Source organism: Macaca mulatta, chromosome 8 (genome assembly GCF_049350105.2).
Source record: "Macaca mulatta isolate MMU2019108-1 chromosome 8, T2T-MMU8v2.0, whole genome shotgun sequence".
In the NCBI taxonomy this organism is placed as follows: Eukaryota; Metazoa; Chordata; class Mammalia; order Primates; family Cercopithecidae; genus Macaca; species Macaca mulatta.
The window spans coordinates 105,208,713-105,231,149 of NC_133413.1; the positions used below are offsets into that span (position 1 = coordinate 105,208,713).

General features: G+C 42.5%; 1 protein-coding gene across 5 annotated transcripts in view; it reads left to right on the forward strand.

The window, feature by feature from the left end:
• The first annotated feature begins 8,849 nt into the window (after positions 1-8,849).
• Positions 8,850-22,437, forward strand: part of INTS8 (integrator complex subunit 8) — a 56,911-nt gene continuing 43,323 nt past the window's right edge. For 3 of the 5 annotated variants that reach the window (XM_001089895.5, XM_015145711.3, XM_077943871.1), the window contains exons 1-7: positions 8,850-9,124; positions 10,427-10,601; positions 12,480-12,620; positions 12,919-12,990; positions 14,599-14,650; positions 17,598-17,780; positions 21,752-21,859. In XM_001089895.5, coding sequence (XP_001089895.2) covers positions 8,995-9,124; positions 10,427-10,601; positions 12,480-12,620; positions 12,919-12,990; positions 14,599-14,650; positions 17,598-17,780; positions 21,752-21,859 — 861 coding nt within the window. In that variant the 5' untranslated portion in view covers positions 8,850-8,994. Of the gene's footprint in view, positions 9,746-10,426; positions 10,602-12,479; positions 12,621-12,718; positions 12,991-14,598; positions 14,651-17,597; positions 17,781-21,751; positions 21,860-22,437 lie in introns of all 5 variants that reach the window. The other 2 variants (XM_077943873.1, XM_077943872.1) reach the window with 2 other exon arrangements.

Sequence of the window (22,437 nt, forward strand, 5' to 3'; positions counted from 1 at the left end):
AATGGACTAAGACAGTTGGTCGCTCTACCGAGTATACAAGGAAGTAGGGAGCTGTTGTGGAGAGAGGGTGAGAGGAAGTATGGTAAAATATTAACAATTGAGATATTTGGGTGAAGGGGATGGAGAGTTCTTTATACTGTTCTTAAAATTTTTTCATGGATTTACAATTATTTTTAAAAACAAACAAAAAAACCGGCTGGACACAGTGGCTCTCGCCTGTAATCCCAGCACTTTGGGAGGCTGAAAAGGGTGGATCACCTGAGGTTAGGAGTTTGAGACTAGCCTGTCCAACATGGTGAAACCCCATCTCTACTGAAAATACAAAAATTAGCTGGCCGTGGTGGTTAGTCCCAGCTTCTTGGGAGGCTGAGGCAGTAGAATTGCTTGAACCTGGGAGGCAGAGGTTGCTGTGCGCCGAGATCGTGCCACTGCACTCCAGCCTGGGTGACAGAGCAAGACTCTGTCTCAAAAAAATAATAAATAAGTAAATAAGCAAACAACATACAAATTTGATGGAACTTTTATTATCATTTCACCAAATCTGTAGATAAATTTGAGAATACAGTAATGAGACTCCCTCTCTAGGAGCAGAATTTTCCTCTCCATTTATTTAGATCCTTCATGTTTTTGAATAACATTTTTATTATTTTCTCTATACAGGTCTTCCACATGGCGATCTTGCCCTCATGATCTAATCACTTCCCAAAGGAGGCCCCTCCATCTAACCTTGGGGGTTAGTTTTCTTTCCTTTATCCCTCCCTCCCTCCCTCCCTCCCTCCCTCCCTCCCTCCCTTCCTTCCTTTCTTTCAGATAGAGTCTCGCTCTCTTCGCCCAGGCAGGAGTGCAGTGGTGTGATTTCGGCTCACTGCAACGTCCGTCTCCCGGTTTCAAGCGATTCTCATTACTCAGCCTCCCAAGTAGTTGGGATTACAGGTGCCCGCGCCCACGCCTGGCGGATAGTTGTATTTTCAGTAGAGGTGGGGTTTCACCATGTTGGCCATGCTGGTCTCGAACTCCTTACCTCAGATGATCCGCCCGGCTCGGCCTCCCGAAGTGCTGGGATTACAGACGTGAGCCACCGTGCATGGTCCAGTTTTCAACACATGAATTTGGGGGGAATACAAACATTCAAACCATAGCAGTGGTTCAATTTAACGAAGCTGAAATCAGGGACCAAACCCTGTTCCAACATTATTCTCTGGGAGACTTTGAGGAAGATACTTATCTACTTATTCTGCTCCTAGACAAGGAGTCTCATTACTGTATTCTCAAATTTCTCTATAGATTTGGTACAATTATAATAAAAGTTCCATCAAATTTGTGTGCTATTGATTTTTTGTTTGTTTTTTAAACAGTTGTAAATCCAAGAAAAAAAATTAAGAACAATAACTTCTCTGATCCTCAGCCTCTTCAGCAGTAAGGTGAGCTCATAACGCCTACTTTCTAGGATGTTGAAAGATCAAATGAGAAAATGAGCACATAAAGGCCCTTATCTGGGTCATGGTATATAACAAATGCTCCATAATAGTTTGTTTCTATAAGCCTATAGAATTTTTCATGGGTTTTGAGGAGATATCAGGGACTTTAAAAACATTAATACATGGCTGGGCACAGTGGCTTACACCTGTAATCCCAGCACTTTGGGAGGCCAACGTAGGAGGATCACTGGAGCCCAGGAGCTCCAGATCAGCCTGAGGGGGCAACATAGCAAGACCCTATCTCTGCAAAAAATAAATAAATTAGCTGGGCATGGTGGTATTCATCTGTGGTCCCAGCTAATCAGGAGGCTGAGGCAGAAGGATCACTTGAACCCAGGATGTCAAGGAGGCAGTGAGCTAAATGCCACTGCACTCCAGCCTGGGCAACAGACAGAGACCATCACACACACACAAAAAAATTACCAGACGGGGTATGGTGGCTCACGCCGGTAATCCCAGCTCTTTGGGAGGCTGAGGCGGTGGATCGCCTGAGGTCAGGAGTTCGAGACCAGCCTGGTCAACATAGTGAAACCTGTCTTTACTAAAAATACAAAAATTATCCAGGCATGGTGGCGTGCCTGTAATCCCAGCTACTTTGGAGCCTGAGGTAGGAGAATCACTTGCACCTGGGAGGTGGAGGTTGCAGTGAGCCAAGATCACACCACTGCACTCCAGCCTGGGCAACAGAGTGAGACTCCATCTCAAAAAAAAAAAAAAAAAAAACAGATAAAGTTGTAAGTACCTGTGACCGCCTCCCCCACTCCCTCCCCTCCTTCACCTCTCCTCTCCCCGTCCCTAACCCACCTCTGTTCTATCCTCCTTCCTCCTTCTCTTCAGAGCCAAGCACAGAAGGATTTTGATGTGCATGCCTCGATAAAATAGTTTCTCAGACTTTTTAGTCTTGGGGCCCTGTTATGCCGAAAAATTATTAAGCACCTGAAAGAGTCTTTGTTTATATTTACCATATTAAAATTTAACACTGAGAAGTTTTAAAAATATTTAATTTATTTAAATTAAAATAAAATAATCATATAAAAATAAAACTAATCCTATTACATGCTGCCAAATACAATTTTATACAAAATAACTATTTTCATTTTAAAAATTAGAAGAGTGGCATTGCTCATGTAGATGAGTAGTTAAAAAAAGAAGTATTTTAAATCTTTTCAGATTAATTGTGGATTTTCTTCACCAAAACCTGAGAAAGTAGTCGTTTCTTAAAGATTAGTTGCAATTTCAAATCTGAAATCATATCAATTAACTTTTCAAATTCCATTCCATTACAATTCATCAGTCGGTCTTGAAGTTTTTTTTGTTTTGTTTTGTTTTGTTTTGAGATGGAGTCTTGCTCTGTCGCTCAGGCTGGAGTACAGTGGCACGATCTCTGCTCACTGCAACCTCTGCCTCCCGGGTTCAAGCTATTCTCCTGCTTCAGTCTCCTGAGTAGCTGGGATTACAGGCACCTGCCACCACACCCAGCTAATCTGTGTATTTTTAGTAGAGACAGGGTTTGACCATGTTGGCCATGCTGGTCTCCAACTCCTGACCTTGTGATCTGCCCAGCTCGGCCTCCCGAAGTGCTGGGATTACAGGCGTGAGCCACCATGCCTGGCCGAAAGTTTTTATTTATTTACTTTTAAGAGACAGGGTCTCGTTCTGTCACCCAGACTGGAGTACAGTGGCATGATCATAGCTCACTGGAGTCTCCAACTCCTGGCTTCAAGTGATTATCCCGCCTCTGCCTCCCAAAGTGTTGGGATTACAGGCATGAGCCACCGCGCTTGGCTTGTCGTGGAATTTAAATAAATCTTTTAGCCATATATTAGGAAAATATTGATTGGTTAAGTTGTGATGATCACCTGAAAGTTGACACATTTAAATATACAACATTTGTTAATATCGCCATTAGTGTCATCAGAAAAGTCTTGTCAAGTATTGGGAAGCTGTCAAGTATTGGGAAGCTGCCAAGTTTACAGTTTTCTAAAATTCTAATTTTACTTAAAAATTTGAATGTTGGCCAGGTGCGGTGGCTCATGTCTGTAATCCCAGCACTTTGGGAGGCCAAGGTGGGAGGGTCATTTGAGGTCAGGAGTTCGAGACCAGCCTGGCCAACATGGTGAAACCCTATCTCTACTAAAAATACAAAAATTAGCCAGGCATGGTGGTGGCATGCCTGTAATCCCAGCTATGCAGGAGGCTGAAGCAGGAGAATCGCCTGAACCCGAGAGGTGGAGGTTGCAGTGAGCAGAGATAGCACCATTGCACTTCAGCCTGGGCAACAGAGCGAAACTCCGTCTCAACAAAAAAAACAAAAAACAAAAAACAAAAACAAATTGAATGTTATTATTGGCCACAAATGGTGTTAGTTGTTTTCCATGAAGTGACATGACAGGCTCACTTCGTTCAAGCAAATGTCTGCTAAATAAATACCCCAGTCTGAATGACCACAGTCTGTTCTCATGTTCTCATTCTTTCTTTCTTTCTTCTTTTTTTTGAGACAGAGTCTCGCTCTGTTACCCAGGCTGGAGTGCAGTGGCACGATCTCGGCTCACTGCAAGCTCTGCCTCCTGGGTTCACGCCATTCTCCTGCCTCAGCCTCCTGAGTAGCTGGGACTACAGGCGACCGCCACCACGCTTGGCTAACTTTTTGTAGTTTTAGTAGAGACGGGGTTTCACCGTGTTAGCCAGGATAGTCTTAATCTCCTGACCTTGTGATCCACCCACCTAGGCCTCCCAAAGTGCTGGGATTACAGGCGTGAGCCACCGCACCTGGCCCTTCTCACTCTCACTCTGTCACCCACCTGAGTGCAGTGGTGCAATCTTGGCTCACTGCAGCCTCATCCTCTTGGGCTCAAGCAATCCTCCCACCTCAGTTTCCTGCGTAGCCAGGATTACAGATGCACACCACCATCCCTGGCTTATTTTTTATTTTGCTTTTTTTGTAGAGACAGAAGTCTCACTATGCCGCCCAGATGTGTCTTGAATTCCTGGACTCTCCCAGCTCAGCCTCCCAAAGTGCTGGGATTACAGGCATGAGCTACTGCGCCTGGCCAGTTTTCTGTTGTTTTAAACCGCAAAGTTTGTGGTAATTTGTTACAGCAGTCACGTGAAACAGATACAATAAGTATGCCACATTTTGTTTGTCTATTCACCAGGTGATAGACCTTGATTTCTACTTTTCGGCTACTGTAGATACTGCTGTTCTAAATATTCAAGCCTTTGTGTGGGTACATTTTCTCCTTTCTCTTGAATACATACCTAGAAGGAGAACGGCTGAGTCGTCTGGTAAGCCTATGTTTAACATTTTGAGAAACTGCCAAACTGGTTTCAAAATTGGCTGTAGCATTTTACATTTGACATGTATGGAGGTTCTAATTTCTTTTTTTTTTTTTAAGATGGAGTCTTGCTCTGTCACCCAGGCTGGAGTGCAGTGGCACGATGTCCGCTCACTGCAACCTCTGCCTCCTGGGTTCAAGCGATTCTGCCTCAGCCTCTCGAGTAGCTGGGATTATAGGTACATGCCACCATGCCAGGCTAATTTTTTTTGTGTTTTTATTAGAGACGGGGTTTCACCATATTGGTCAGGCTGGTCTTGAACTCCTGACCTTGTGATCTGCCCACCTCAGCCTCCCAAAGTGCTGGGATTACAGGCATGAGCCGCCGCGCCTGGCCTGAAGGTTCTAATTTCATATAATCACCAACACTTGTTATTTTTGTATTTTTGTTCATAGCCATTTTAGTGGGTGTGAAGTGGTATTTCATGCAGTTTTGTTTTGCTCTATTTGTTTATTTATTTATTTGAGACAAAGTCTTGCTCTGTCACCCAGCCTGGAGTGCAGTGGCATAATCATAGCTCACTGCAGCCTCAGCTTCCCAGGCTCAAGCCATCCTCCCACCTCAGTCCCCCAGGGTAGCCAGAACCACAGACATGTATCACCATGCCTGGCTAATTTTTGTGTTTTTGGTAGAAATGGGGTCTCACTTTGTTGCCCAGGCTAGTGATTTGAGTTTTTCTTTTCTTTTCTTTTCTTTGAGAGAGTCTCACTCTGTCACCTAGGCTGGAGTACAGTGGCACGATCTCGGCTAACTGCAACCTCCACCTCCTGGGTTCAAGTGATTCTCTGCCTCAGCTTCCTGAGTAGCTGGGATTACAGGCGCATCACCACCATGCCTGGCTAATTTTTGTATTTTTAGTAGAGACAGGGTTTCACCATCTTGGCCAGGCTGGTCTTGAACTCCTGACCTTGTGATCCACCTGCCTCGGCCTCCTAAAGTGCTGGGATTACAGGTGTGAGCCATCGCGCCCGGCCGGTGTTTTGCGTTTCTTTAATGACTAATGATATTGAGCATTTTCATGTGCATGTTGTCCATTTGTAATATCTTCTTTGGAGAATGATCAGTTCAAATCCTGTTTTTTTTTGAGACGGAGTCTCCCTCTGTCAGAGTCTCGCTCTGTTGCCCAGGCTGGAGTGTAGTGGCATAATCTCAGTTCACTGCAACCTCTGCCTCACAGGTTCAGGGCAATTCTCCTGCCTCAGCCTCTCGAGTAGCTGGGACTACAGGTGCCTGCCACCATGCCAGGCTAATTTTTGTATTTTTAGTAGAGACGAGGTTTTGCCATATTGGCCAGGCTGGTCTTGAACTCCTGACCTCAGGTGATTCACCCACCTCAGCCTCCCAAAGTGCTGGGATTACAGGTGTGAGCCACCGCGCTTGGCCGATTTAAATCCTTTACTCACTGTATTGTTGTTGGGTTGTAAAAGTTCTTTACATATTCTGGATGTAATTCCCTTATCAGACATATGATTTGCGAATATTTTCTTCTAGTCTGTGGGTTGTCATTCCACTTTCCTGATGGTATCTTTCCAAGTGTATTACTTTTTTTTTTTTTTTTTTTTTTTTTTTTTTTGAGACGGAGTCTCACGCTGTTGCCCAGGCTGGAGTGCAGTGGCGCGATCTCGGCTCACTGCAAGCTCCACCTCCTGGGTTCACGCCATTCTCCTGCCTCAGCCTCCTGAGTAGCTAGGACTACAGGCGCCCGCCACCGCGCCCGGCTAATTTTTTGTATTTTTAGTAGAGACGGGGTTTCACTGTGGTCTCGATCTCCTGACCTTGTGATCCGCCCGCCTCGGCCTCCCAAAGTGCTGGGATTACAGGCTTGAGCCACCGCGCCCGGCCCTGTATTACTTTTTAAATAGAAATTTTAAATATTTCTTTTGCCTCTGTTGTTTCTGAGAGCCGAAGACATAGCAAGTGGAAGAAGCCTTGCCTTTTTGACATTCTGGGACACCTTTCAAGAACACTCAACCCACACCAGGACTGTCACACGCTGACAGGGAAAGATGTGTCACTCCAGGCAAGCAAACTTGGCCACAGCTGGGATATGTGTCTCGCATCAAAGCAGAAGCAACTGGTGGTTTTGAGGGTCTTCTGACAGACACCCTCCAAACATACTGCTCAGAGGTGAGGTAGGAGGTGATATGTGACTCTGGAATCAGGATTTGGACACCGGACCAAATTGAGGACTAGCTAAAACAGGGATGGGGTGGAAGCAGCTTTCTGTAAGACATGCTCAACAGTGTGCCATGTCAGTTTACCATTGCCATGGCAACACCTGGGCATTGCCACCCCATTCCATGGTAATGACCTGATGACCTAGAAGTTACTACCCCCTTCCTAGAAATTTCTGCATAAACTTCCCCTTAATCTGCATGCAATTAAAAGTGGGTGTAATTATGCCTGTAGAACTGCCCTGAGCTGCTATTCTCAGCGCACTGCCTGTGGGGTAGCCCTGCTCTCCAGGGGCAGTCACAGAGCTGTAACACTGCCACTTCAATAAGGCTGTTCTCTTCTACCACTGGCTCACACTTGAATTCTTTCCTGGACAAAGCAAAGAACTCTCCGGGGGAAGTCCCAATTTGGGGGGTCACCTGCCCTGCATCAGAGGGACAAGAGTGCCTGGCTGGAAGCTCGAGTTCATTAGACTCCTCCAATGTTGATGAAGTCTTAAGCTATGACTCCCTCTAAGAGAGGGTCTCTAAGTTTAATAAACTTCAAGATCTCTGTCAACCTTCAGGTATTCAATTACCCACTCTGAAAAGGAGAGTTCAGTGCTGTAATACTTTTTTTTTTTTTTTAACCTGTAACAGTTTTATGGCAGGACATTTTTGAGTCTAAATAAAGCACCTTGGGACTTAATGAAACTATATAATATTGTTATTGTATTAGATGGTAGTGGAATAATGAACTCTCCCTTAATTAAAACACTTATTTTTATACATGTAATATAAATGTCAAAATGTCAAGTTAATCTGTACTGATTTCCTTTTCTTTCTTTTTTTTTTTTTTCTCGTTGTGAGACAGGGTCTCACTCTGTTGTCCAGGCTGGAGTGTACTGGCACAATCACAGCTCACTGCAACCTCAATCTCTTAGGTTTAGGTGATCCTCCCACCCCAGCTTCCTGAGTAGCTGGGACCACACGTGTGTTTCACCACACCCGGCTAATTAAAAACAATTTTTTTTTTTTTTTTGAGACGGAGTTTCGCTCTGTTGCCCAGGCTGGAGTGCAATAGAGCGATCTCGGTTCACTGCAACCTCTGCCTCCCGGGTTCAAACGATTCTCCTGTCTCAGCCTCCCGAGTAGCTGGGATTAAAGGCGCCCGCCACCAAGCCCGGCTAATTTTTGTATTTTTAGTAGAGACGGGGTTTCATCATATTGGTCAGGCTGGCCTTGTGTTCATGATCTATGAATGCATCTTTTTTCAGTTTTAATCGTTTGTTAATGAAAAATACAAGAACATCACAGAACGGATGTAAGATAGGGTTAACAGCGCCTCTAGCGGGGACATCGAAAGGATCAACTAGGCTCTAAGTATCGGGAGCTAGCCCTGAGAAGCAGCAAAGCTGGATATCACTGTATGCTGCCATCCGTCCAGGAAGCGGGTAGGAAGCTGGTGTTCTCGGCAGGACAGCGGGAGCAGCTGCGGAGAGGACCCAGGTGCGAGGAAATCTCAGAAATGGAAACGGGGAAATTGAAAGCACAGGAGATAACTTTGCTTGGGTCACAGCTCGAACCCATCGCTTTTATTAAATAAAATAAAATAAATATTTTATTTACGAAAATATTGAGGCCCGTATTTCTCAAAATATTGAGAATATATTCTCGCTGGAGAACTATCAGGTAGGTAACAGGGAAAGCCTACCCGCTACCCGGCTTTATGCCGCGCCGTCTCCTATGGCAACCGGGAGGAGGCGTGGTTAGAGGGTTAGTCACGCCCCTATCCTCTCCAACCCGAACAACGATTGGTCCGAAGGCGCGGCGGTGGCTCGGGGAGGCGGATCCAGGTTCGCAGCTCCGTCTGGCCCGCGCCGCCATTTTGGATTGTGTGAGTTTCCGGGACGTTCGGAGCGCGGCCTCTCTCTCGCCGGATTCCGCAGAACCCGGGCCCCGGCCCGCATCCAAGTGTCAGGTTGGAGCCGGGAAGCGGCCCTGGTGGTAGCGGCGGCGGGGGCAGGATGAGCGCGGAGGCGGCGGACCGGGAGGCGGCCACCTCCAGCCGGCCCTGCACCCCGCCGCAGACCTGCTGGTTTGAGTTCCTGCTGGAGGAGTCACTGTTGGAGAAACATCTGCGCAAGCCCTGCCCGGGTGAGCGCGGCGCCTGCACCTGGGGAGCGGGACACCGCCACCGGAGCCGTTCGCCCGGTTTCCATCCGCTCCCCGCCTTCTCGGCCACCGAAGCTGCGGCCGGGCTCCTCCCTTGCCTTAAACATGCCCGGGTGGAGGTCAAAGAAAAGCTCGAAACAAAGGCTCTCCTAACCCCGGAGGGGAGGGCTTGGCGCTGTCAGCCCAAACCCTTTGGTCCTTTTTACGATTTACCTTTTTACTGTTGGGGTTTTAGAGCCTGCGAGGCGGGTCTTGTGGTTGCTTGGGTCGGGGAGGCCGACCAGACTCCTCCTTCACTGAACCCCAAGCTGAATAAATTCAGGAAGACGGGGAGAAATCAGCTGTTGGATGCTGATCCTGACGCTAGTTATTATCTTAGGTTCTTATTTAAACATTTTGTTCTTCAATGAGGGGATTTTATTGACTCTTATTCCAAAGTTGGGCTGTAAATTAAAAGAAAATCTTTGAAAGCAGGAACTGCTGCACATTTGCAAGATGGCTTTGTATAGTGATGATAATGATTAATAGCCCAGTTAAATGGGTGTGATGGGGGCGGAGGAGGAAAACTCCAGGCATTCTCAAAAAAGGTATTGGCACCAAAAGGTAAGTTCCTCGGATAACGTTTTTCTAAATTCAAATCTATATATGGCTTGTTCAGTCTCGTAGACTGGCCTTAACTGATAGAGATCACTGTGTAAGAAGTTAATGTACTTAGGCAATTTTGCCACCCGTATGATGCCCTTAATTCATTCCTTTTGAAAGATACTTGTTGAGTGCTTTCAGGTTGCCATGCACTGTGCTTAATTGTTCACATCTGTTACTCCTTTAATCTTCAGAATCTGTGAGGTAGGTGATAGTATCTTCTATTTTGCATTGGAGGAAACAGGTGCAGAGAGGTCACTTGATGGAGGTCCCCCCCTAATTAAGTGTCAAAATAGTAGTTCTAATGCTTGTATCTCATTCTTCTAATTGGCACTGGTTATTTGCAGAACCAGAAATCTATGACTGTTATGTTCTTCCCCATGAGGTGCCTTTTTTTGCTTTCTTCCACTCTAATGTTACCCTTCCTCCTTACCACTCTTCCTCATCTGCTTTAACACCCAAGCACACTTCTTACATATGGTATTCCTTAGTCATTTTAACAGCACAGCTGTTTGGATTCCTTTTGTGGCAAAAAAAAAAAAAAAAAAAAAAAGAACAAACAAAAACAAACCAATGGTGAATCCTTTTGTATCTTCATAATTAAAACTTAAATTTAAGAATTTATTTTATTTTAAATCCTAGATCCTGCACCAGTTCAACTTATAGTTCAGTTTTTGGAACAGGCTTCCAAACCTTCAGTTAATGAACAAAACCAAGTTCAACCTCCGCCTGATAACAAGAGAAATCGTATTTTAAAACTACTTGCTCTTAAAGTTGCTGCACATTTGAAGTGGGACTTAGACATATTAGAGAAAAGGTATATAAGATTTCAGTGAAATTTCATTTGAAGTACTATTTAGATATATTGGTTTATTTCTATATCTGCTTTTGTGATATTGGCTCTTAGAACTTACAGACTGGGCGCCTTGGCTCACGCCTATAATCTCAGCACTTTGGGAGGCCAAGGCAGGCGAATTACTTGAGGTCAGGAGTTTGAGACCAGCCTGGCTATCATGGTGAAACCCTGTCCCTAGCTGGGCAGGATGCTGGCGCCTGCAATTTCAGCTACTTGGGAGGCTGAGACACGAGAATCACTTGAACCCAGGAGGCTGAGGTTGCAGTGAACCGAGATGGCGCTACTGCACTTCAGTCTGGGCGATAGAGTAATACTCGGAAAAAAAATAAAATAAAGATTATATGTTCTTGATAAAATATGCAAGTATAACATTACTTTTGATGTGGTAACTAGAGAAAATCCACACCTGAACTGTTGTAAATTTCTCAAGTGACTTTTACATATCTGAAGAAACTGAATAAAAATTGATAGATGTGTAATATGGATGATTTGCTATTGAATAATTGAGTTAATTTTACTGGTCATAAATCACTGTCTCCTGTTAAAACAGCTGATTAGAGTCAGTGCTTATTTGCTTAAAAATAAATACTTTAAAGGCTGTGATTAGAAAATGATTTATTATCCCCTTCTCACCACAATATAAAAAGATCCCTTATAGGAAGTTGGGAAAAATTCAAAAAATGGGAAATAATTGGGGGAGGAGAGAGTATTTTTTTAACATTTTCATGTAATTTTTGTTCTTTGTTCTCCATAGGCTTAAAGTTGTGATCGTATCCTATATACTGTTTTGATTTCTGGTTTTTTTCATCTAGCAGTATCATGAACGTTTCCCCTTTTTTATGTTTTGGAGATAATTCCTTTGTATGGATAATTTATTAACTGTTCCTTAATTGACAGTCATTTAGTTTATTTCTAGTTTTTCACTGATAGAAGTCACAGGACTTAAATATCTTTGCCTGTAAAATAAATTTATCTGTATTTTGAGTTGGATTCTTAGGATAGCTCCTTAAATTGCTGGATCATGCAGTATAAACATTTTTAAGACACATAGATATTGCCAGATTGCATTCCAAAAGAGTTTATACTCACACCAGTAGTATTCAGAAATCCTCTTTTTAACCACATTCTTCAGCATTAAATATTAGAATTTTTAAAGTGTTTTGTTTTGTTTTGTTTTGTTTTTTGAGATGGAGTCTCGCTCAGTCACCCAGGCTGTAGTGCAGTGGCACGATCTGGGCTCACTGCAAGCTCCGCCTCCTGGGTTGACGCCATTCTCCTGCCTCAGCCTCCTGAGCAGCTGGGACTACAGGCGCCCGCCACCATAAAGCATAGTTTCAATCTGAAGGGGGGAGCCTGTATGTTACAGACTGAAGAGACATCAACAGATAGCAATGGGTACAAAGAAGTATGGTATATATGAGGCAGCTGGAAAATTGAACACTGATATGCCGTTTGACAGTAAGCAAGTCTAAATTTTTTAGATGCGAAATTAATATTGTGCTTATATTAAGAGTTAATTTTTTGAGATATATTCTGAAATATTTATGGATGAAATGATTTGGGAAGTGGGGAAGAGTAGAGATGAAATAAAATTGGCCATCAGATGATAATTGCTAAGTGATGGTACATAGGGATTCATTATATTCTGTCTACTTTTGTGTTTTACGTTTTTTCATAATAAAAAGCTTTAAAAATCTTTTCGCATTTGATAGCTAAACCCAGAGATGTGGTTCCTTAACATAGTAGGTATTTTCAGTGACGATATGGAATTCTGTATGTATTTTGTGTTTCTTTCACAATTAACATGCAAACATGTACGTTTTGCTTCTTCCTTTTAAGTTTGTCTGTTCCAGTATTGAATATGCTACTAAATGAACTACTCTGCATCAGTAAAGTTCCTCCTGGGACGAAGCATGTAGACATGGATCTGGCCACTTTACCTCCGACCACTGCCATGGCTGTACTTCTCTACAATAGATGGTAAATGTTTTCAGAAACTCGGAATGTGTTGGGCAACTTCTGTTTTATTGCACTGTGGCTTTCAAGGGTGTGCTTTTAATGGACCCATTCTGTTGCAGGGATTTCTCAAATCTTGGGAACTGTGAGTCTGATGGTGGAGAAAATTTGACTGCATAGATGAAAGGCAGTCTGATTAAAAATGTGGATGACTTATCACTTAATGCTTCAGATAATTTATGCAAACCTAAGGAGTACTTGAAAAAATAATTGAGATGACGTTTATAAGTATGAAATTTTCTTTTTCCTGTCTTTTCTTCAGGGCAATTAGGACAATTGTTCAAAGTAGTTTTCCAGTCAAACAGGCGAAACCTGGACCCCCTCAGTTAAGTGTGTAAGTTGGTGGCTATGACCCTTACTTGGCGCTTTTTTCATTAGAGTTTCAAAAATGTTTGCAAGTTTTTAATAAGCTCTGCTATGGAAGAAGTAGAACAGGAATAGGAGGGCAGAAGGCCTGTGTGAAGGTTTGTTTGAAGGAGTTAGAGGGGCTGGAGAGTCAGGTAATGTGCTAGATACAGAGTTCTAAGAAGGGAAGTGCTTTGGGAATTGTGCCATTTATCTGAAAGCACTAAGGTTTTTTTTGTTTTGTACAGTTTTTTTTTTTTTTTTTTTTGAGCTGGAGACTTACTCTGTCACCCAGGCTGGAATGCAGTGGTGCGATCTCGGCTCGCTGCAGCCTCCGCCTCCTGGGTACAAGTGATTCTCCCACCTCAGCCTCCCAAGTAGCTGGGATTGCAGGTGTGTGCCACCATACCCTGCTAATTTTTGTATTTTTTAGTAGAGTCGGGGTTTCGCCATGTAGGCCAGGCTGGTGTCGAACTCCTGACCTCAGGTGATCCACCTCCCTTGGCCTTCCAAAGTGCTGGGATTACAGGTGTGAGCCATGGCACCCAGGCTCACAGCTCACTGCGATCTCAGCTCACTGCAACCTCCACCTCCTGCGTTCAAGCAATTCTTCTGCCTCAGCCTCCCAGGTAGCTGGGATTACAGGTGTGCTCCACCATGCCTGGCTAATTTTTGTATTTTTAGTAGAGACAGGGTTTTGCCATATTGGCCAGGCTGGTCTCGAACTCCTGACCTCATGATCTGCCCCTCTTGGCCTCCTAAAGTTCTGGGATTACAGGCGTGAGCCACTGTGCACAGCCACCAGCTAAATCTTTAAAGCATTAACTTTTCTTTTTTAGACAGAATATTACTCTGTCACATAGGCTGGAATGCAGTGGCATGATCTCGGCTCACTACAACCTCCTGAGTTCAAGCAATTCTCATGCCTCAGCCTCCCGAGTAGCTGATACTTTTTTCATTTAATTAAATTGTCTTGAAAAAGATACATTTGTATATGGGGAAATTAATATATGTAAATATTAGAGTACAATTACAAAAGTTGATCATATCTGGAGGTTTCCTTTTTTTAAAATTTTTTATTTTTAAGGCTAGTCAAGTGAAGCGGGGGAGTGGAGGATGGAGTTTTAAACCTGATTCTTAATTTCCACATGGTTGCTTACCCAAATTTGGAGCTAGAGAGCATAGTTTCTAACTTGATTCAAATGAGCTTTTGTTGTAAGTTTTGCTCTTAAATTGAGTAAATGAGACTGGGTGCTGTGGCTCACACCCGTAATCCTAACACTTTGGGAGGTTGAGGTGGGAGGATTACTTGAGCCCAGGAGGTTGAGGCTGCCGCTGCACTCCAAACTGGGTGACAGGGAGACCCTGTCTCAAAAACAAACAAAAAACCCAAACAAAGTAAATGAGAAAATACTAGTACGTTAATAAGCGTCGTAATAGTTGAGGGTTTTGTTTTTTCAAACATGAAAATAAATAACATTAAAAACACTCTTATTTAAATTGAACCTGACTTTCAAGAATGATGCTCTTAAGTTTTGAATTTTTTAGTCTTGAGAGTAACTTTTGATACTTTTGTTTTCAATTGTTTCTCTTTTAGGATGAATCAAATGCAACAGGAAAAAGAGCTAACAGAAAACATTTTGAAAGTGGTAAGTATTGGCATCAGTTACACAGTAACATTTCAGAAACAACTTTAGAGCAGCAGTTCCCACTTTTTTGGCACCAGGGACTGGTTTTGTGGAAGGCAATTTCCATGGCGGGGGGCAAGGATGGTTTCAGGATGATTCAAGCACATTACATTCATTGTGTACTTTATTTCCATTATTATTACATTATAATATATAAGGAAATAATTATCCAACTCACCGTAATGTAGAATCAGTGGGAGCCCTGAGCTTGTTTTCCTACAACTAGATGGTCCCTTCTGGGGGTGATGAGAGAGAGTGACAGATCACCAGGCATTAATTCTCACAAGGAGGACGCAAGATGGATCCCTCGCATGTGTAGTTCACAATAGGGTTTGCGCTCCTATGTGAATCTGATGCCCCCATTGATCTGACAGGAGGTGGAGTTCAGGCCATAATGCAAGCGATGGGGAGTGGCTGTAAATACAGATGAAGCGTCTCTTGCTCACCCGCTGCTCACTTCTGCTGTGTAGCCTGGTCCCTGGTACCAGTCCATGGCCTGGGGGTTGGGGATCCCTGCCTTTAAAGCATGTATAGATGTATCTTCTAATTTTGGGGACATGAGAGTTGTGAAGGTCTAAGTGCCGTGACATTAAGGTTTTTACTATTAGGATGTAGGTAGTATTCTAAATCACATGTAGACTTTCAGTTTTAATAGTAGAGTACTATACCACTGATTGATTCTATTTTTGACTATTTCATGATACATTAGTAGATACGAGAAACTGATTTTACAGATGACGTCTTTATATTCTTCTGTATTTTCCAAAAACTCTATGACGAACATGTATAGTTTATATTTTAAAATTACTTTTATAATAGGGTTTTTTTTTTTTTTTTTTTGAGACAGAGTCTTGCTCTGTTGCCCAGGCTGGAATGCAGTGATGCGATCTCAGCTCGCTGCAACCTCTGTCTCCTGGCTTCAAGCAATTCTCCTGCCTCAGCCTCCTGAATAGCTGGGATTACAGGCATGTGCCACCACTGGGCCCAGCTAATTTTTTGTATTTTTAGTAGAGATGGAGTTTCACCGTGTTGGCCAGGCTGGTCTCGAACTCCTGACTTCAAGTGATCCGCCCACCTTGGCCTTCCAAAGTGCTGGGATTACAGGTGTGAGCCACTGCACCTGGCCTAGCAGTTATTTTTAAATTGATCTACATAATGGAAAATTAGAAACCTGACAGTTTCTGTAATTTAGAAATAATTTCTGTAATTAGCACCAACAATGTTCCAGATTACCGTGTGAGGTATAGGGGCTGGGTGAGGAGAGAAAAAGGTAAGAAACGATCTGTATCTCACTATAGCAAATATGCTGTAGTATTTTGAATGTGGAAGCCAGAGCCTGTATCATTTCATTGTTATTATCTAGTTCCTAATAAAATGGCTGGCACAATGAAGCATACAGAGATTCCTTGAACAAATCAAGTGGAACAGTGCAAGTTTTTTCTTTTTTAGACAGGATCTGACTCTTTTGCCCAGGCTACAGTGCAGTGGCCTGATCTTGGCTCATTGCAACCTCCACCTCCCAGCCTCAAGTGATCTTCCCATCTGTTTTCCCAGTAGCTGGGACTACATGCATGTGCCACCACACTTGGCTAATTTTGGTATTTTTTGTAGAGATGTGATTTTGCCATGTCATTCAGTCTGGTCTCGAACTTCTGGACTCAAGCGCTCCACCCACTTCAGACCCCGCAAAGTGCTGGTATTACATACATGAGTCACTGTGTCCAGCTAAGTCTTTTTTTTTTTTTTTTGAGATGGTCTTGCTCTGTCGCCCAGGCTGGAGTGTAGTGGTGCGATCTCAGCTCACTGCAACCTCCACCTCCTGCGTTCAAGTAATTCTTCTGCCTCAGCCTCCCAGGTAGCTGGGATTACAGGTGTGCTCCACCATGCCTGGCTAATTTTTGTATTTTTAGTAGAGACAGGGTTTCGCCATATTGGCCAGGCTGGTCTCGAACTCCTGACCTCATGATCTGCCCCTCTTGGCCTCCTAAAGTTCTGGGATTACAGGCGTGAGCCACTGTGCACAGCCACCAGCTAAATCTTTAAAGCATTAACTTTTCTTTTTTAGACAGAATATTACTCTGTCACACAGGCTGGAATGCAGTGGCATGATCTCGGCTCACTACAACCTCTGCCTCCTGAGTTCAAGCAATTCTCATGCCTCAGCCTCCCGAGTAGCTGGGATTACAAGTGTACGCTACCACGCCCAGCTAATTTTTGTAGTTTTAGTAGAAACAGGCTTCGCCGTGTTGGCCAGGCTGATCTTGAACCCCTGGCCACAAATGATCCTCCTGCCTCACTCGGCCTCCCAAAGTGCTGGGATTATAGGTTTGAGCCACTGCCCCCGACCTAAAGTATTAATTTTTCTACAGAAAAAAGATACTAGTCTTTCATGTTTTTTATATTATCTTTTTTTTTTTTTTTGAGACGGAGTCTTGCTCTGTCACCAGGCTGGAGTGCAGTGGCGTGATCTTGGCTCACTGCAACCTCCATCTCCCGGGTTCAAGTGATTCTCCTGCCTCAGCCTCCTGAGTCGCTGGGATTACAGGTGTGTGCCACCATGCCCAGCTAATTTTTGTATTTTTAGTAGAGACGAGGTTTCACCCTGTTGGTCAGGCTGGTCTCAAACTCCTGACCTCATGATCTGCCCCCTTGGCCTCCCAAAGTGCTGGGATTATAGGTGTGAGCCACCATGCCGAGCCCTCCTGTTTTTTATATTTTCTAACCTCACAATAGAAACTTATTTTCTTTCATATAAGGTAACTTTATTTCAACAAATTTAATTGTATTCTTGCTGTGTTAAAATTTTTTTTTAATAGCTTAGTGTACTGAGCTACTAAATAGACTGTAAATATTTTTGGTTATTATAATCAGTTGCTATTTTTGTATTTTTTTTTATTGATTTCTGTAGCTGAAAGAACAAGCCGCTGATTCTATTTTGGTACTGGAAGCAGCCCTAAAATTAAACAAGGATCTTTATGTCCATACGATGAGAACTCTAGATTTATTGGCCATGGAACCAGGCATGGTAAATGGAGAAACTGAGAGTTCTACTGCTGGATTGAAAGTCAAAACCGAAGAAATGCAGTGCCAGGTATTCATTTGATATTTAATTTATGTAGGGCAATTTTTTGGTAAAAATTTTTTTTTTTTTTTGAGACAGAGTCTCACTCCGTCGCCCAGGCTGGAGTGCAATGGCGCAATCTCAGCTCACTGCAAGGTCCGCCTTCCGGGTTCACACCATTCTCCTGCCTTAGCCTCCCAAGTAACTGGGACTACAGGCGCCCGCCACCACGCCTGGCTAATTTTTTTGTATTTTTAGTAGAGACGGGGTTTCACCATGTTAGCCAGGATGGTCTCGATCTCCTGACCTCGTGATCCGCCCACCTTGGCCTCCCAAAGTGCCGGGATTACAGGTGTGAGCCACTGCGCCCGGCCTTGGAAAATCTTAATATGAGATCATCCTCCTATTTTTAATTAGAATTTATTTCTGCCTTTGTCTCTTAAGATGCTGTTAAAACTGCATTGTATTTAATTTATACATTTATAAGAATTGACATTTTTCTAAAAGAAATGGAAGGGAAATTTTATGTCATCTGTTGTCTCTGAAATAGTTTCCGGATTGTGTTTAGAAGACAGAGTTTAAGTACTGAGAATACAGTTATATGTAATTGATTTACAGTTCATTCATATGATTAGAAATCTAATAGATGAAAAGAAAATAAAAACTAATATTGTGCTAGACTTTGAAAAATCTAGACCTCAAGAGATAGTGTCTAGCTTTTCAGGGATCTTAAGTTTGCTCGCTTTCTCTAACTCTGGGCCCCTAGTTCCTTTCACAGCTTTCAGTTGATGCTCGTTGTCACATTATATTATGTGTTTATATCTTTTTTCCCTACTGGATTATGAACTGCTTGACATCTTTTTTTTTGTATGTTCTGCATCTTACTTTCTAGAATAGAACTTTTAGTAAAATGAAAATTTTAAAGTATTCAGTTGCCTAGAGAGGGCTACTAGGATTGTACCTTCTAAAATGTATTATCTTTCCTTATTCGTATGAGTTAGCATGGCTTCTTTTATCACTAATTCCTTTTCTGGAAAGGGGTAAAAATAGTTACGACAGTTTTGGGAAGGTGCTTTTGCAGATTAGCTTTTTGTAGAGCTGAAGGTAACCATTTATTCAAGGCCAGATGAGCTGGAGTTTGCAGCAGTAGTAAGAGTAATGAATTGGTACTTTGTAACCTTTTTTTTTTTTTTTTTCTTTTTTTTGATAGAGACAGGGTCTCCCTATGTTGCCCAGGCTGGTCTCCAACTCCTGGGCTCAAGGGATCCCTCCCACCTCGGCCTCCCAAAGTGCTGGGATAACAGGATACTTGGTAACCTTTTAAAATCACTGATGAAACTTGCATATAGGAGTGTTACTGGTACTTAGTATCTCATAATCTTTCAGAACCTGTTTAAAAGTAGTTGATGACACTTCTGATTTTCACAATATGGTGGATGATACAACCTGAAATCAAAACTCCTATAAAACATCTGTGTGTGCTAGGTAAACTATCAAATGTTCTTTTACTTACATAGCTGAGTGACAATTCCTGTGTTTTGAAAGGCAAATTAGTGGTAACACTCATTCCCTGGCATGATAATTTTTTGTTTTTTGAGATGGAGTTTCACTGTTGTTGCCCAAGCTAGAATGCAATGTCATGATCTCGGCTCACCGCAACCTCCACCTCCTGGGTTCAAATGATTCTCCTGCCTCAGCCTCCCAAGTAGCTGGGTTTACAGGCATGCACCACCTTGCCTGGCTAATTTTTGTATTTTTAGTAGAGACGGGGTTTCTCCGTGTTGGTCAGGCTGGTCTCAAACTCCCAACTTCTGGTGATCCACCCGCCTCAGCCTCCCGAAGTGCTGGGATTACAGGTGTTAGTCACCAGATCATATTTCAAGTAGGTTCGTTACAGTGCTAAAATTTACCTTAGACTTAAAAAGAAAAATTGTTATTTTTTTCCCAGTAAAACCAGGCCTTATTGCCCTTCAGGGCAGCTTCATTATCAGGCTTTTTTGTTTTTATAGTAAATCTATTGACCACTTCTTAACCTCTAAACTCATTGTAATGGCTAGTCAGTTGCTAGAGTAATACTTGAAAATATCTTTTTGGTATTTTGCGGTCTATCTTTGCCTAGAAAGGGGAATTAAATATAACTTTAGTAAGTATGCATATATGTGCATGGGGGTGTGTGTGTGTATGTGTGTATTTTTTGCTCTTTTAGCATCCCTATGCTAAATGAGGAAACTCTCTAGAATGAAAATCAGCCAAGGGAAGCCGAGATGAGCAGATCACCTGAGGTCAGAAGTTCTAGACCAGCCTGGCTAATGTGGCAAAATCCTGTTTCTACGAAAAACACAAAATTATCTAGGCATTGTGGCACGTGCCTGTAATCCCAGCTACTCTGAAGGCTGAGGCAGGAGAATCGCTTGAACCCGGAAGGAGGAGGTTGCAGTGAGCCGAGATCACACCATTGCATTCCAGCCTGGGTGACAAGAGTGAAACTCCATCTCAGAAAAAAAAAAAAAAAGGCCAAACATGTAGTGTGGACTAAATAGTGCAAAGCAATGTTGTAGAAGCTAAGGAGAATTAACCTGGTTTCATTGAATTGGACAGAACCATATTTATAAAGCAAATCAGTGAAGAGTGGTTTCATGATGAATACCAGGCATGATTATAGCTTAGGAGTTTGGAAGAGGAGTATCTGTTGCCAAAGGTTGGTTTGGTGGTGTAAAAGGAGTGAGGGGTGTGGAATGAAGCATATTTCTAGGATCTCATGTGAATGGGGACTTGGGAAGGCTGGTGTGATTGAAATAGGATACAGTAGAGAGGTTTGTAAAGAGAGATTAGGCCAGATTCTGAGATCCTTAGAGATCAAGCCAAGGAGTTTGAACTTTCTTCTGTTTTGGGGAATAATTGAAGACTTCTTAGTCGGATCAAGAAGACTTGATCTGTCAGCCATGTGTAGAATAAATTCGAGTCAGAATATTACGAGCTTAGGAATCTGAGTTCAAACTTTGGCTGTTCCACTACTTGGTTATATGCTTTTCATGTCACTTTCTGGGCCTTTGTATTCTTATCCATAAAATGGCCAAGTTAAACTAAATAATCTGTCTTTTGAGGTTTGCATTCGGTAATTCCGGGTGTCAATATAAGCTTTTTGAAAAACATACAAATTATTTTCTTTTTTGCCTAGTGTCCACATCTTACATACAAATTCTGTCATAGAAACACACGACTGGAAAAGTTTTATAGTTAGCCTACAATTCTCAATTTAACCAGTATGTTATGGTAGATGTGCATCATCTTCACTTTTGAGGGGCTCCTCAGCTTTTTTTTCCCCCTCTCCTGTGTTAAAAGAATTCCCGTTCTTTTCAGACTTGCGGGAGGCAGAGCGTGCTTCTTACAGAATAAACTAAAAACTCCCAATACTAGCTTTCTCTAGCCTTATCTGGCTTGAGGGCAGGCATATCGCGTAAGTTTTACAAACAGATGGGTATGCTTCTTTTAGACTGAATCAGGAGCTAGTCCTAGTAAGTCATAGCATTGAGGGTGATGGAGAAACCATTGTGGTGGTGGGTAGCGGCAACAGTGACAGTAAAATCTAGTTTCTGGGGACAGCACTTGCAGGAGTGTAACTGCTGCTTTCAGGGTCTGGTCCTGGTGGCTACAGGTGACAGGAGCTGTGGAATCTACTCTTGAGATTCTTCACTAGACAAGTGTTGGCTGTCATCCTGACTGCATGCCTCCCCTGCCCTTTTTTCTAGACAGATTCTTTAGCCTTTTTAACAATTCTGTAGGCGACCTAAAATCTACTCAGTAAATCAATATTCTGTGTAAATTGACCAGAGTTGGTTTATGTTGCTTGTGACTAAGAACACTGATGGTAGCACTGCTCCTTGGAATATCTATTTTTTTATATCTTTTCTTCTGTGTTTTCCTGAGATACAGTTTTGGTTCTGTCAGCTCTTAAGTACCTGAGAAATTGTTAAGCAAATCGGTGTTCATTATTATTTCAGGTGTGCTATGATTTGGGCGCAGCATACTTCCAGCAAGGCTCCACAAATTCAGCTGTCTATGAAAATGCCAGGGAAAAATTTTTTAGAACCAAAGAACTAATTGCAGAGGTAAATCCAGTCATAATAGGCACTTAATATTCAGTTCTTTAAAACATCTATACATTTTTTTGGCTTTGATTTTTCTGATGATAAAAACATGTTCATTATTATAAATGTGTGAAGTTCAAGAAAGTACTAAAACTGGTTTTTAAAAATCTGTAATAATATAATCTGGAAATATAACCCCTTTTACAAATCTAGTAAATTTTCTTCCAGTTTTTTTTCTCTCTGTTTTTGTACAGTTAAGCTCATATTGTAAATACTCTGTATCTTGCTTAAATCTTTGACTAGGCATTATAAATGTATCATGTTATGGGGAAGTGCTCTGATTTACCTAATTTCCCTTATGTTTGGGCATTTAGGTTGTTTATTATATAGCTGCAATATTTGTATCTTGAAGCCTAAATTTTTCTTCAGATTTCAGATACGTTTAAGTTCCTACAGTTATTACCATGTCAATGGTTATTTATTTTTCTGAGGCTATAATTTATTAAACCAAATTACTTTCCAGGTAAATTTCTCATAGGGCACTTCAGTTAGCAGTGAGTTTTTAACAAATTTTTTTTTTTTTTGCTAACTTGATGCGT